This window comes from Convolutriloba macropyga, chromosome 5 (assembly GCF_964194025.1).
Source record: "Convolutriloba macropyga chromosome 5, txConMacr16.3, whole genome shotgun sequence".
NCBI classification, from domain to species: domain Eukaryota; kingdom Metazoa; phylum Xenacoelomorpha; order Acoela; family Convolutidae; genus Convolutriloba; species Convolutriloba macropyga.
In genome coordinates, this window is record NC_134472.1 from 76,506,036 (window position 1) to 76,520,705 (window position 14,670).

General features: G+C 28.1%; 1 protein-coding gene across 2 annotated transcripts in view; it reads right to left on the bottom strand.

Moving 5' to 3' along the window:
* Nucleotides 1–14,670, bottom strand: part of LOC142339665 (uncharacterized) — a 45,866-nt gene that overhangs the window by 7,545 nt on the left and 23,651 nt on the right. The window contains exons 3-5 of one of the 2 annotated variants that reach the window (XM_075389867.1): nucleotides 9,605–9,741; nucleotides 2,455–2,733; nucleotides 1,621–1,995 (exon numbers count right to left, since the gene is read on the bottom strand). In XM_075389867.1, coding sequence (XP_075245982.1) covers nucleotides 1,621–1,995; nucleotides 2,455–2,733; nucleotides 9,605–9,741 — 791 coding nt within the window. The remainder of the gene's footprint in view (nucleotides 1–1,620; nucleotides 1,996–2,454; nucleotides 2,734–9,604; nucleotides 9,742–14,670) is intronic. The other variant, XM_075389868.1, reaches the window with a different exon arrangement.

Here is a 14,670-nt window from a genome sequence, read left to right on the forward strand (position 1 = left end):
TCAACCTATACTACATATTAAAAAAGACTAAAAACTTAATTTTTCTCTGAAATAAGTTACTCGTTTTTTTTTCATTTCGTCAAACTGCCTTCTTATTAACAGCTTTCAAAGCATGGGATTCCTTATTGACTTTGAAAGTGCTTACAGTACCTTAATTGACCTTGTTTTTAGAGTTAAAAGTCAATTGGAGAGTGAAGTAAGCTACCTATGATAAATTATCCCACAATACAGTTAAAAATTCACTGAAAATGACTAACAAATGACGCTACGCATATAAAAGCAGCCGAAGAGTAGCCTTGACAACTTTACAACACATTTAAATTGAAAAAAACGTAACTGACGATAGTCGGAAGAATTGCTCTCGAACAAAATTTAACAAGACAGACAGTAGTAATTGCTACAAACTTCGCTTGAGAGTAAATTCAAAATCATCAACCGGGACGAAACAATATTACTTTGCTTAGCTTACATCTTCACAGCTATGAAAATAAATTTGACAATTTCTTTGTAATTTTTAGCAAATCAAAAATTATTCATCGACCGTTTCCAATGGCAATTACAAAACATAGCCGGCAGATTGTCAGAAAATAGCCGCGATAGCTTCGTAGATATGCAGTCTCAAAAATAGTAAAAGAAACAGACCAAAAAACCTCTTAAGTGGTGAGATGTTATATTTTGATTAAGAATCTGTTTAATTTATAGCCGCTTCGATTATCTGCTCTCACATAACCTTCATTTAGAGTGACACTCACTCACTTGACCTTATCTCTTTGAATTAAAGTTGAAAAAGTCAATTTCGAAGTGAGGAAGTCATTTTTGAGAGTGAGGTAAGTCAAGTGTGACCAAAAACTTAATCACGCGAATGAATAAAAACTCGCTTCACTAAGGCCGCATGTGAACAAAAAACCACTAGCGATAAATTAGAATGAACGATGTGTGAACATATCTTTAAACATAGCTGGCAGATTGCCAGAAAATAGCCGCAATAGATTCGTAGATCGGCAGTCTAAAAAAACAGTAAAAAAGACAGACCAAAAAAACCCGTCTTTTCATTGAAGGCTGATCTGTTATATTTTGATTAAAAATCTGTATAAGTTATTGCTGCCTCTATTAGCTGATCTCAAATAACCTTCATTTAGAGTGACACACACCCATTTGACCTTATCTCTTTGAATTAAAGTAAATAAAAGTCAATTTCAAATTGAGGAAGTCATTTTTGAGAGTGAGGTAAGTCAAGTGTGACCAAAAATTTAATCACGCGCATGAACAAAAAACTCGCTCCTTTAAGAGCGAAAAATGACGTCACACATGCAATTCAGTTGAAATTGCATGAACGAATGAACAAAAAGTGGCTGTGACGTCATATGGTCGTAACAAAAATCATGACGACGAAATAAAAAAAAAACCAAGAGAAGGCCAATAATAGCCTCAGCTATCGCTGTGCGGCTATTAAAAAAGACAGCGCCCCAATACAATTCAAATTCTTTGAATTGTAAAAACCAAGAGAAGGCCAATAATAGCCCCAGATATCGCTGTGCGGCTATTAATAATCTAAGTTAGAAATCAATTACTACAAATTTTTAAATTCCTTCGGCAACAATCGGAAGTTTGTTGTCTCACCTTTCTAAGCCGTTCATCACGCAGCTTTTCAAAACTACCTTCAACGGCGGTCTGTTTTCCGCCTGGCAAAATTTTTTCGTCATTTTTCCGTTCTCTGTCTTGCTGGGTTTTCGAACCCTTAATTTGCCTCACAGTGGAGTTAGAATTGGAAGCTGTTGTAGTAGTCGAAGAAGATGAGAGAAATGAATTAGAGGTAGTGTGTGAGTACTTTTGCGGCGAGGGAAAAGAGGACTTGTTATGGTTAAGTTCCGTTTGATTATTGTCGTGGGGACTATTAGTGTACGCGTTGCTCAGTCCCAGTTGGTCAGCTGCCAAGTGGTACGTTTGCAAGTTGTGCTGACAAGTGGCACACACGCCACACTGAGAACAGGAATCCTGTAGGTTAAAGAGAAATAAAAAAAGTCATGAAAGCAAAACAGTAAGATTAGATCTACCAATGAAGGCCCTTCGCTATGGTTTCATCGATCAATTATTCCCATCTAATTTCCATAAAAAAGGTAAGCAGTTCTTTCCTTTTGAACAGTTTTGAACCTTTTTCGATAAGTAATTGAGAATAAGAGAGCTTCTGAGATGTCAACTGCCATAAACAAATTGTCAACAGAGCTGTTATGCGCTAAATGAAACTTTAATAAGCTCATTGTCATTTTAAATTCAGCAAACAAGAGTAGTTAAGTTAATTAGTTAGAAAACTTTGTTCAAATGATCAAGAAAAACTCGGATGTTAAGAAGCCTGTCGCAAACAATCTCAAATCAGAAGATTTATTTTAATCAGATAATTGAAACTGACCGTTAATGAGCTGATTATTTGAAATTTTAAGAGTAATGTTGGCTGACCTCCCCGTCTGCCAAGTCAGCTGGCACCTGTGACTCATCTTGAGTGTCGATCAGATCCAAAAGACTCTTGTGCAGATCCAGAACACAGTTCATCAATCGCAGATACTTCTCACTCCCACCCGGAAGACTACCAACACCACCCATTCCAGTACTCCCTCCTCTGTCTGAAGTGTGATCGGATCCAGAGTTGTTGCGAAGTTGCTTCTTACCAATTCTGATGAGTCTGTAGCTCTCGTTGACTGCACGCAGAGCTTGGTCTAGCATCTTATCCATCTTTTCCTAACAATTTCAACTATTATACTTCTTCAAAAGTTTCACATGCTGTAATCAGTTGTTCGAGCTATCATAATACCCACTTAATGTCATTTACAATAACCCATGGCAGCATATCTACGCATTGTTTACCTTTCAACAGGGTGCCTTTCAAACTGATTTCAACATGACAGCTCATACAGTTGCTTCCAAACTCTGCAGTAATATGTACAGCCAAAATTACACAAAAATGCTAAAATTGTAATAAACGACAAAAATAGTTTTTTCAACATTGTACACATGAACTTTTATAATAAATCATTGCCGACTGCGGGAAAATAGCTCCCAAATCATTTGAGAACCACAATGTTGAAAAACTTGGACTCTGTTATTTTTCTAGGAATTCAAAACAAGCCTCAATTTATATTCCACCAGCATTTTTTATTCATCTGGAAAAACTGTAATTACATGGAATATGGATTACTAAAACGACCTGCTCTTTTTGAGAACCAAAAACTGTAAATATCAAAATTCTATCCCATTTTTTGTGATTAGATAAATTTAAAATTGACGTTTTCCTGATTGATAAGTTTTAATTAACTTGAAAATGTAAATGTTTAAACAAATGCAGTTTTGAAATACAACAGAGCAAAAAAAATATTTTATGCATGTGTCGTAATCCACTCTAAAGCTTTTCTTCAGTGTTTTAGGCGTTCAAAAAGTAAAAACAAACATGTTTTGACAAAAAAAAGGCATTAAAAATTTTTCGATAACGGAAAATGAAATATTCATGCAGACTGTTTTTTTTCTCACTGGGTACTTGAGTTAAACTTCAAAGAAAGTTTTCATGTTTGAGTGCGGTTTTGATGTTTGATTTGGGATTTCGTCAAGGAAAAAAAACTTCACCAAAACACTGGCTGTAATTAAAACAACAAAACCAAAAAACATAACCGACTAACGTCGGGCGAATTGCTCTCAAACGACCGGCCAGCGGTTGGCTTCGTCAGCAGCTAGCCACGGTTTAGTGACCTCAGGGCACTAAACGGGATATTTTATCTGATTTTTTATCGTTTTTGGATCCCATGTTTGGGAAAATTGTGAAATTTTAAAAGCAAAACTCAAAGGACACTTCAAATAATTAAATCGAATTGAACTTTATCCCGTTTCTGAAGACGAAAGTCAAATGGGTCAGACAAAAAATCGGCCAAGCGAAAAATTGCATAAAGGACAAACAGGATTAATATATTAAAAAATTAAATTATAAATTACTGATATTAAAATCTTGAAGAACATTCCATTACATCAATAAACTATGCAATAAAATATTATCCAACCCTAGAGGAATATCCGTGTCTCTTGAGGCCAGAGAAATCTAAAAAAAGACAAAAAATTGCAATCTTTGTTTAAAAAAATTGCCAAAACTAATGACTATAAATGTCAAAAAATTGAAAATGGCAAAGAATATCAAAAATATGCAAAATTCGTGACGTTAAAATCTTGCAAGATATTCCATTTAATCTAGAATTTATTCAGTAATCTATTTTCAAACCCTAGAGGAGGTTCCGTGGCTATTGAGGCTGATAAATTCTAAAAAACTACAAAAAATTTCGAAAAAAAACTTGAGAAAAAGCTAAAAAATTGCTAAAATTTGTAACATTAAAAAGTTGAAAAACTATTCCACTGCCATCAAAAATTTGTCAGCAACTTTTTATTGAACCCCTCAGGATGTTTCCTGGCCTCTGGGTCTGGAAAGACCTGAATAAGGGAAAAAATATCAAAAAATTTGAAAAAATTGCACGTTTTGTCAAAAAATTGCTAAAATTCGTGATATTAAAATATTGAAACCATTCCATTACAACTAGAAACAATGCAGTAACCTATTATCGAACCCTGGAGGAGGTTCTTGGACACCTAGGGCTGATAAAAATCAAAATGTCAAAAATTTTCAAAAAGCTTGAAAAAAATTGCAAAAAAAATATTTGCGTTTTTAGCAAGCGGTTGTTCGTCAGTAGCTAGCCACGGGAGGGGGGGGGGGGGGGAGGTTGGGGGTCACTGGGGGTTGATTGGGGGCATCACTGGGGTGGGGGGGCACTAGCGGGGTGGGTGGGGCAATAGGGGGGCAACAGTACGACTTTCGTCGGACAAATTGCTCTCGAATGACAGGCAGGGCAATTTAATTCATGGACTGTAGCCTAGATATATTTTTGTTTATGGGTGCAAAAAAACCGACCATTGTGAGATTTGAACCCAGGGCCTCGACAGAAGCATTCACCTCTCGGCTATTAAGCCCTTTTTATTTCCTACGCTGCAAACGCTTTCATTTTAGCAAAAACTTTACTTCGCAGTGAGAGCAATTGAGATAACTCAAAATGAAGCTGCAAAAAGTCACTTATGACGTGAAAAAAGTTATGGAACAAAAGCGCAAAAAGGGTCAACCAAAAATTTTGCTTGAAAAAAGACAGATTTTAAAAACTATTGTGTCAATCTTCGTTCGAGACAATTAACAATTTATGTTAAAAAATTTCTTATTTCATATAGCACAGACTCAAAATAAAAGTACAATTCAAAACCAAAACCTCCTTCGTTAGCAGAAAATACTTTCTTCGAAAAGATCCTACTTGTAGCTCAGAAAGCAAAAACCAATTTTTGTTGAAAACTGCTTTGTGGCTTTCTTAGAGTAAAATTCTATTGATAACATAACCAACTAATGTCGGGCGAATTGCTCTCAAATGATCGGCGAACGGTTGACTCCGTCAGTAGCTAGCCGCGGCATAGTGAGGCTAGCTTTAGCTTGATTAGACTCTTCAACTTTCAGTTTTCTAGCCTTGTTAGAAAAAAAATCAAATGGATATTATAAAAATTTGCAAAATTTAAAACAAAAGCTTCAAGATTTCGCAGCGAAAATGTTCAAACTACTTTTTCTTTCTAACGTTATGTCAAGTAACTCATCTACAAGACTTGAAAAGTTTTGTTGGCCACTAATGATCGTTAAACTCAGAAAAGGACAAAAATATGGTAAAATTTAAGAACAATAGAAAATTTTAACAAAATCTTGCTAAAATTCAAGATATTAAAATCTGCGAAACCATTTAATTGTCTTAACAGACTATCCAGTATCCCTATTTCGAGCTTTAATTAGTTTCACTGCCTCAAAGATCCATAAACTTGGAACATGAAAATAATTTTCCGAAAATTAGAAATTTTATTAAAAAATGCTAAAGCCGGAGTCAAAAAAACATTGATAGCTTCCATTAAATGTGCCACGCTATTGATTTATCATCTATGAGACAGCTTATCAACAAACCTCGGAGGAGGTCCCTAGGACCCGGAAAAAATGATAAAAAAATTCAAAAGGATAAAAAAAAACTTGAAAAAATTAAAGATTTTAAAAACTGAAGCTTGAAAAAACATCCCATTACATCTAGAAGCTATGCAGTAACCTATAATTATACCCTAGATGACGTTCTGTGGCTCTTGAGTCTGGAAAAACCTAAAAAACGACAAAAAAAATTCAAGAAACTTAAAAAAATTGCAAGTTGCATGAAAAAACTGCTGAAATTTGAGATAAAAATAGTTGAAAACTAATCCAAAGCCAAAAACATTTTCCAGTAACTTATCATCAAACCATACCGGAGATTTTCTGTAAGACTGAAAAACCTGAAAAATGACAAAAAATGTCAAAAAAAATGAAAATTGTAAGTAAAACTGCTAAAATTTGTGGTGTTGAAATCTTGAGAAACATTTCATTACATTTAGAAACTACACAGTAACTTACATTCAAACCCTAGAGGAGTTTTCAAGGCTCTTGAGGCTGAAAAAACCTTAAAACGACAAAAAATTTCTTATCGAAAAATTGCTTAAACTTGTGATAAAAAGTTATTATTTAACCCATAAGGAGGTTTTGTGGCCCCTGGGTCTCTAAAAACTAGAATAATGAAAACTAAATGTCAAATAAAAATTGAAAAAAAAAGCACGTTTTGTCAAAAATGCTGCATTTAGTGAAGTTAAAGTGTTGAAACCACTCCATTACCACTAGAAACTATGCAGTAATCTATTATAAAACCCTAGAGGAGGCAACAGAGCGGTGGGTGGGGGGCAATAGTGGCGGGTAGATCAACAGTGGGGGTGTCTTTAACCTCTTCCGCCCTTCACAACATAAGTAAAAGTCTCCAAAACAGTTTGAGCTGAAACAGAACTAAAAGGCTCTAAGAGCACTTAATGCCCGCTAGACGCTACCTGTTTATCCCGTTTTTGAGGACGAAAAATCAAAAGCCTCAGAAGAAAAATCTGTCAAGCGAAAAATCGCATAAACAAGACCGACAGGACTAATATAATTGCTACAAACTTCGTTTGAGAGCAATTAAAAACAATTTCAAGTAAGACGGTCTCTTTAAAGAAAACATAGCCGGAAAATAGCCGCGATACACGCTGGTGGCCTTCCATGGAATTGAAACAACTAAATAAATAACCTAGACAGATTGACCACCAGTCCTTTAATAGACCACTAGACTTTTTGGGTTTGATTCGGACTGTCATTATTATAAGACACATACTCTATAAGGAAAAAGTCCTAATAGAGCTTTTTCAAAGTTAATATTCTAAATCAAAAACTCAAGAATTAGGGCATTTAGGTTTGGCGCTACTTGGATACACAATATTGATCTTTAGCTGGTAAATTTTTCATACAATTTAAAGTTCATTAAGTGATTTTAGAAGTCATTTTTTAGTGGGGCAAGTCACGCAATTGACCTAAAAGCGGAACAAATAACGTCACGTACACAAATTTCAACTGCAAAGCAGCAGAAGTCACAAAAAGTCAATTCCAAGAAGTCAGGTCGTAAGAATCATTGATGGAGACGATGAATTAAGAAAAACCAAGATGTCCCATCCCCAATAGCCGCTATGGCTTCGCGGCTATTAATAACAATTTTTATTGCTATAGTACCAAAATTTTCTGGCTTCTTAAGTTTATGAAGAACCTTTTAGCAGGGTTTTGTAATTCAGTGTTCAATTATCCAGTTGGTGGTTACAAATTTCTGAAAAGAACAACGCATTTGAATCTTTTCCAATTAAACTGCTTGTTTTTTAGTATAATTCGAAAATAACCTTTTTACAAATAGATGCAACTTTTGACTACATTTAATATTGCAAAATTCTGTGCGACAGAAACACAAGCTCAAACTAGCAGTCTTGTTTTAAATTAAATCGGATTGATCCCAATCTTGCATCATGAAGACACAAGGCGTAAATAGAACCTAACCGACTACCGTCAGGAAAATAGCTCTCAAACGACCGACGAGCGGTTGGCTTTGATATCACACAGTTGGGGCTTAGGGATGCTAGCATTAGGGAGATGAGCGGCTTTTTGTGTGTGGGATGGTTTCAAATGTTTTTTTGGGGGGGGGGGGGGGGTGGTGGTTGGTAGGGCTAATTGAGAGGGGGTACAAATCGTCGCCAGGTGGAGTAAGGTGGACGGGGGAGTAGGAAACGGGTGACTGAGGGCCCTCAAACATTTAAAAATAAAGCGCCTTCACAACAGAAAATTGTCCCCTCAAAACAGTTTTGGTGATTCACAATACTAAGAGACTACTAAGCTACTAAGGCATAAGGCTCTAGAAGAGCTGCTCAGCCACTTAATGCCGTCCGTGTTCTACCTGTTCATAACGTTTTTGACGAAGGGTCAGACAAATAATCGGTCCAGAAAAAAATAATAAAAACCACAGGACTAACATAATTGCTACAAACTTTGTTTTAGAGCAATTAATAATGTTTATGTTCAAATCTCACACTATTTACTATTACCACGTTTAAAAAAGATATGATTACTAATTGCCGATCGTTACTCCTAAACGCCGATAACCTAATCCACAGTGGATAAAAAAGCAAACTTATCCCGTTTCATCAGATTTTGTTATTTCGACTGATTATTTAATTGTAGAGAGAAGTAACAAGTGCAATATGTCAGAAAACATATCCCATTACAGTGCTAAGTTTAGAATTCATTAAACCGTTAGAAATAAGCTCCTTTTATTTTCAAGTCCTTTCAATCAATTTAAGTATTAAAGTTCAAATAATCTCCATTGAAAACATGATACCCCCATTTGACCATAGATTTTTTCACTGCATAGTCAATAGTCATTTTGAGATTAAGAAATACTACAAAACAGAGACGGTTTTGATTCCCTAAAGAGTCAATCGTAGTCTGAATTTTTATAAATTGAGGGGGGGGGGGTCGATTCTCAATCAATTAACTAAAAAATTGAAAATTGGTGTTAATAGTGATACAAGTAATATCTGTAAAATGAGGCGATTACAAAGAGGAAAATGGGAAAAACATTAAAAATTGTCATTTTCTCAGTCCAAGGTGAATTGAATCTACCAGTGAAAAATTTGAAAAAAAAAATAAATTTGCCAGGTACACGGTAACGGTGGGCGTGGGTCAAACTCCAAAGATAAAAAACCGCCCTTCGCATCACGAATTAAGCTCCTCATGACAATTTTGATGAAACGCATACCAGTAGCTCTAAGAGAGCTGTTTGGCCACTTAATGACCTCCGGGCTTTACCTGTTTATCCCGCTTTTGAGTAGTTTGAAAGGTTCAGACGAAAAATCGGTCACGCAAAAAATCGCATAAGACCACAGGACTAATGTAATTGCTACAAACTTAGTACAGCAAAATAGTCTTTGAAATTTGTCATACTTTCACCAATTTACCACGCTTACTACTCTTGAGCTCTATCGGTTCATCACATTTCGGTTGTATTGATCAGACAAAGTTGGCATACACAGACTAACAGGGCCAAGATAAGTGCTACAAACTTTGATTAGAGCAATTTAACATTCCTACCGAACCCGACAAAATTTTGCATAATCACCCACTAAGAGATTAGAAACTTACATCACTGTCGACAGTTTCAGAGTCTACAGCTGATTTGTGGTGAGATTTGACTCTGACTTTGGTAGCTTCGCTCAATGTTCTCCCGCTCATGTTTGAAAAGGGAGATGCGAAGGGACTTCTCTCAACATGGTCACCTCCTAAAAAACATCGACAAACTATTCTCAACAAAATCAAACCAAAATTAGCTGAGGAGTGAACACTTCTTCATACATCAATTATAAAGAAATTATATAGAATATATAGAATTATATAGAATATATAGAATTCTACAGAATATATAGAATTATATAGAAAATATATAACTATATAGAATATATAGAAATTATATAGAATATATAGAATTATATAGAATATATAGAATTATATTGAATATAAAGAATTATACAGAATACATACAATTACATAGAATATACAGAAATTATATAGAATTATATACAATATATAGAATTAAACAGAAAATATAGAATTATATAGAATATACAGAAATTATATAGAATATATAGAATTATATAGAATATATAGAATTATATAGGATATATAGAAATTATGTAGAATATATAGAATAATATAGAATATATAGAAATTATATAGAATATATAGAATTATACAGAATATATAGAATTATATAGAATATATAGAAATTATAAAGAATACATAGAATTATATAGAATATATAGAATTATATAGAATATATAGAAATATACAGAATATATAGAATTATATAGAATATATAGAATATATAGAATTATGTAGAATATATAGAATTATATAGAATATATAGAATTATAAAGAATATATAAAATTATATAGAATATATAGAAATTATATAGAATATATAGAATATATAGAAACATATAGAATATATAAAATTACATAGAATATATAGAATTATATAGAATATATAGAATTCTAAAGAATATATAGAATTATATAGAAAATATAGAACTATATAGAACATATAGAAATTATATAGAATATGTAGAATTATATAGAATATAAAGAATTATATAGAATATATAGAAATTATGTAGAATATGTAGAATTATATAGAATATATAGAATTATACAGAATATATAGGAACTATATAGAATACATAGAATTATACAGAATAGAATTATATAGAATATATAGAATCATATAGAATATATAGAATTATACAGAATATATAGATATATATAGAATATATAGAATTACATAGAACATATAGAACTATATAGAATATATAGAATTATACAGAATATATAGTATTATATAGAATAATATAGAATATATAGAAATTATATAGAATATATAGAATTATACAGATTATATAGAAATATATAGAATATATAGAAATTATAAAGAATATATAGAATTATATAGAATATATAGAATTATAAAGAATATATAGAACTATACAGAATATATAGAATTATATAGAATATATAGAATTATATAGAATATATAGAATTATATAGAATATATAGAATTATAAAGAATAAATAAAATTATATAGAATATATAGAAATTATATAGAATATATAGAATTATATAGAATATATAGAATTACATAGAATATATAGAATTATATAGAATATATAAAATTATACAGAATATATAGAATTATATAGAATATATAGAAATTATATGGAAAAAATAGAATTATATAGAATATATAGAATTATATAGAAAATATAGAATTATATAGAATATATAGAAATTATGTAGAATAAATAGAATTATATAGAAAATATAGAATTATATAGAATATATAGAAATTATATAGAATATATAGAATTATACAGAATAGAATTATATAGAATATATAGAATCATATAGAATATATAGAATTATACAGAATATATAGAATTATATAGAATAAATAGAAAATTATATAGAATATATAGAATTACATAGAATATATAGAACTATATAGAATATATAGAATTATACAGAATATATAGAATTAAATAGAATAATATAGAATATATAGAAATTATATAGAATATATAGAATTTATACAGAATATATAGAATTATATAAAAATATAGAAATTATAAAGAATATATAGAATTATATAGAATATATAGAATTATATAGAATATATAGAACTATATAGAATTATACAGAATATATAGAATTATATAGAATATATAGAAATTATATAGAATATATAGAATTATATAGAACTATATAGAATATATAGAATTATACAGAATATATAAAATTATATAGAATATATAGAAATTATATAGAATATATAGAATTATATAGAATATATAGAATTACATAGAATATATAGAATATATAAAATTATACAGAATATATAGAATTATATAGAATATATAGAAATTATATGAAAAATATAGAATTATATAGATATATAGAAATTATGTAGAATATATAGAATTATATAGAATATATAGAATTATATAGAATTATACAGAATATATAGAAATTATATAGAATATATAGAATCATATAGAATATATAGAATTATACAGAATATATAGAATTATATAGAATATATAGAATTATATAGAACATATAGAAATTATATAGAATATATAGAATTATATAGAATATATAGAATTATATTGAATATATAGAATTATACAGAATACATACAATTACATAGAATATACAGAAATTATATAGAATTATATACAATATACAGAATTAAACAGAAAATATAGAATTATATAGAATATACAGAAATTATATAGAATATATAGAATTATATACAATATATAGAATTATATAGAATATATAGAAATTATATAGAATATATAGAATTATCCAGAATAGAATTATATAGAAAATATAAAATCATATAGAATATATAGAATTATACAGAATATATAGAATTATATAGAATATATAGAAAATTATATAGAATTACATAGAATATATAGAACTATATAGAATATATAGAATTATACAGAATAAATAGAATTATATAGAATATATAGAAATTATAAGGAATATATAGAATTATATAGAATATATAGAATTATATAGAATATATCGAATTATACAGAATATATAGAATTCTATAGAATATATAGAATTATACAGAATATCTAGAATTATATAGAATATATAGAAATTATAAGGAATATCTAGAATTATATAGAATATATAGAATTATATAGAATATATCGAATTATACAGAATATATAGAATTATATAGAATATATAGAAATTATATAGAATATATAGAGAATTATATAGAATATATAGAATTACACAGAATATACAGAATTATATAGAATACATAGAATTATATATAATCTATAAAAATTATATGGAATATATAGAATTATATAGAATATATAGAATTATACAGAATATATATAATTATATAAAATATATAGAATTATATAGAATATATAGAAATTATATAGATTATATAGAATTATATAGAATATATAGAATTATACAGAATATATAGAATTATATAGAATATATAGAATTATATAGAATATATAGAAATTATATAGAATATATAGAATTATATAGAATATATAGAATTATATTGAATATATAGAATTATACAGAATACATACAATTACATAGAATATACAGAAATTATAAATTATATACAATATATAGAATTATACAGAAAATATAGAATTATATAGAATATACAGAAATTATATAGAATATCTAGAATTATATAGAATATATAGAAATTATAAGGAATATATAGAATTATATAGAAAATATAGAATTATATAGAATATATCAAATTATACAGAATATATAGAATTATATAGAATATATAGAAATTATATAGAATATATAGAGAATTATATAGAATATATAGAATTACACAGAATATACAGAATTATATAGAATACATAGAATTATATATAATCTATAAAAATTATATGGAATATATAGAATTATATAGAATATATAGAATTATACAGAATATATATAATTATATTAAATATATAGAATTATATAGAATATATAGAAATTATATAGATTATATAGAATTATATAGAATATATAGAATTATACAGAATATATAGAATTATATAGAATATATAGAATTATATAGAATATATAGAAATTATATAGAATATATAGAATTATATAGAATATATAGAATTATATTGAATATATAGAATTATACAGAATACATACAATTACATAGAATATACAGAAATTATATAAATTATATACAATATATAGAATTATACAGAAAATATAGAATTATATAGAATATACAGAAATTATATAGAATATATAGAATTATGTAGAATTATACAGAATTATATTCTGTATAATATATAGAATTAAACAGAATATATAGAATTATATAGAATATATAGAATTATATACAATATATAGAAATTATATATAATATATAGAATTATATAGAATATATAGAATTATATTGAATATATAGAATTATACAGAATACATACAATTACATAGAATATACAGAAATTATATAAATTATATAAAATACATAGAATTATACAGAAAATATAGAATTATATAGAATATACAGAAATTATATAGAATATATAGAATTATGTACAATATATAGAATTATATAGAAATATAGAAATTATATAGAATATATAGAATTATACAGAATAGAATTATATAGAATATATAGAATCATATAGAATATATAGAATTATACAGAATATATAGAATTATATAGAATATATAGAAATTATATAGAATTACATAGAATATATAGAAACTATATAGAATATATAGAATTATACAGAATATATAGAATTTTATAGAATAATATAGAATATCTAGAAATTATATAGAGTATATAGAATTATATAGAATATATAGAATTATATAGAAAATATAGAATTATATAGAATAAATAAAAAATTATAAAGAATATATAGAAATTATATAGAATATATCGAAATATACAGAATATATAGAATTATATAGAAAAAAATAGAAATTATATAGAATATATATAGAATTATATAGAATATATAGAATTATACAGAATATATAGAATTATATAGAATATATAGAATTATATAGAATATATAAAAATTATATGGAATACATAGAATTATATAGAATATATAGA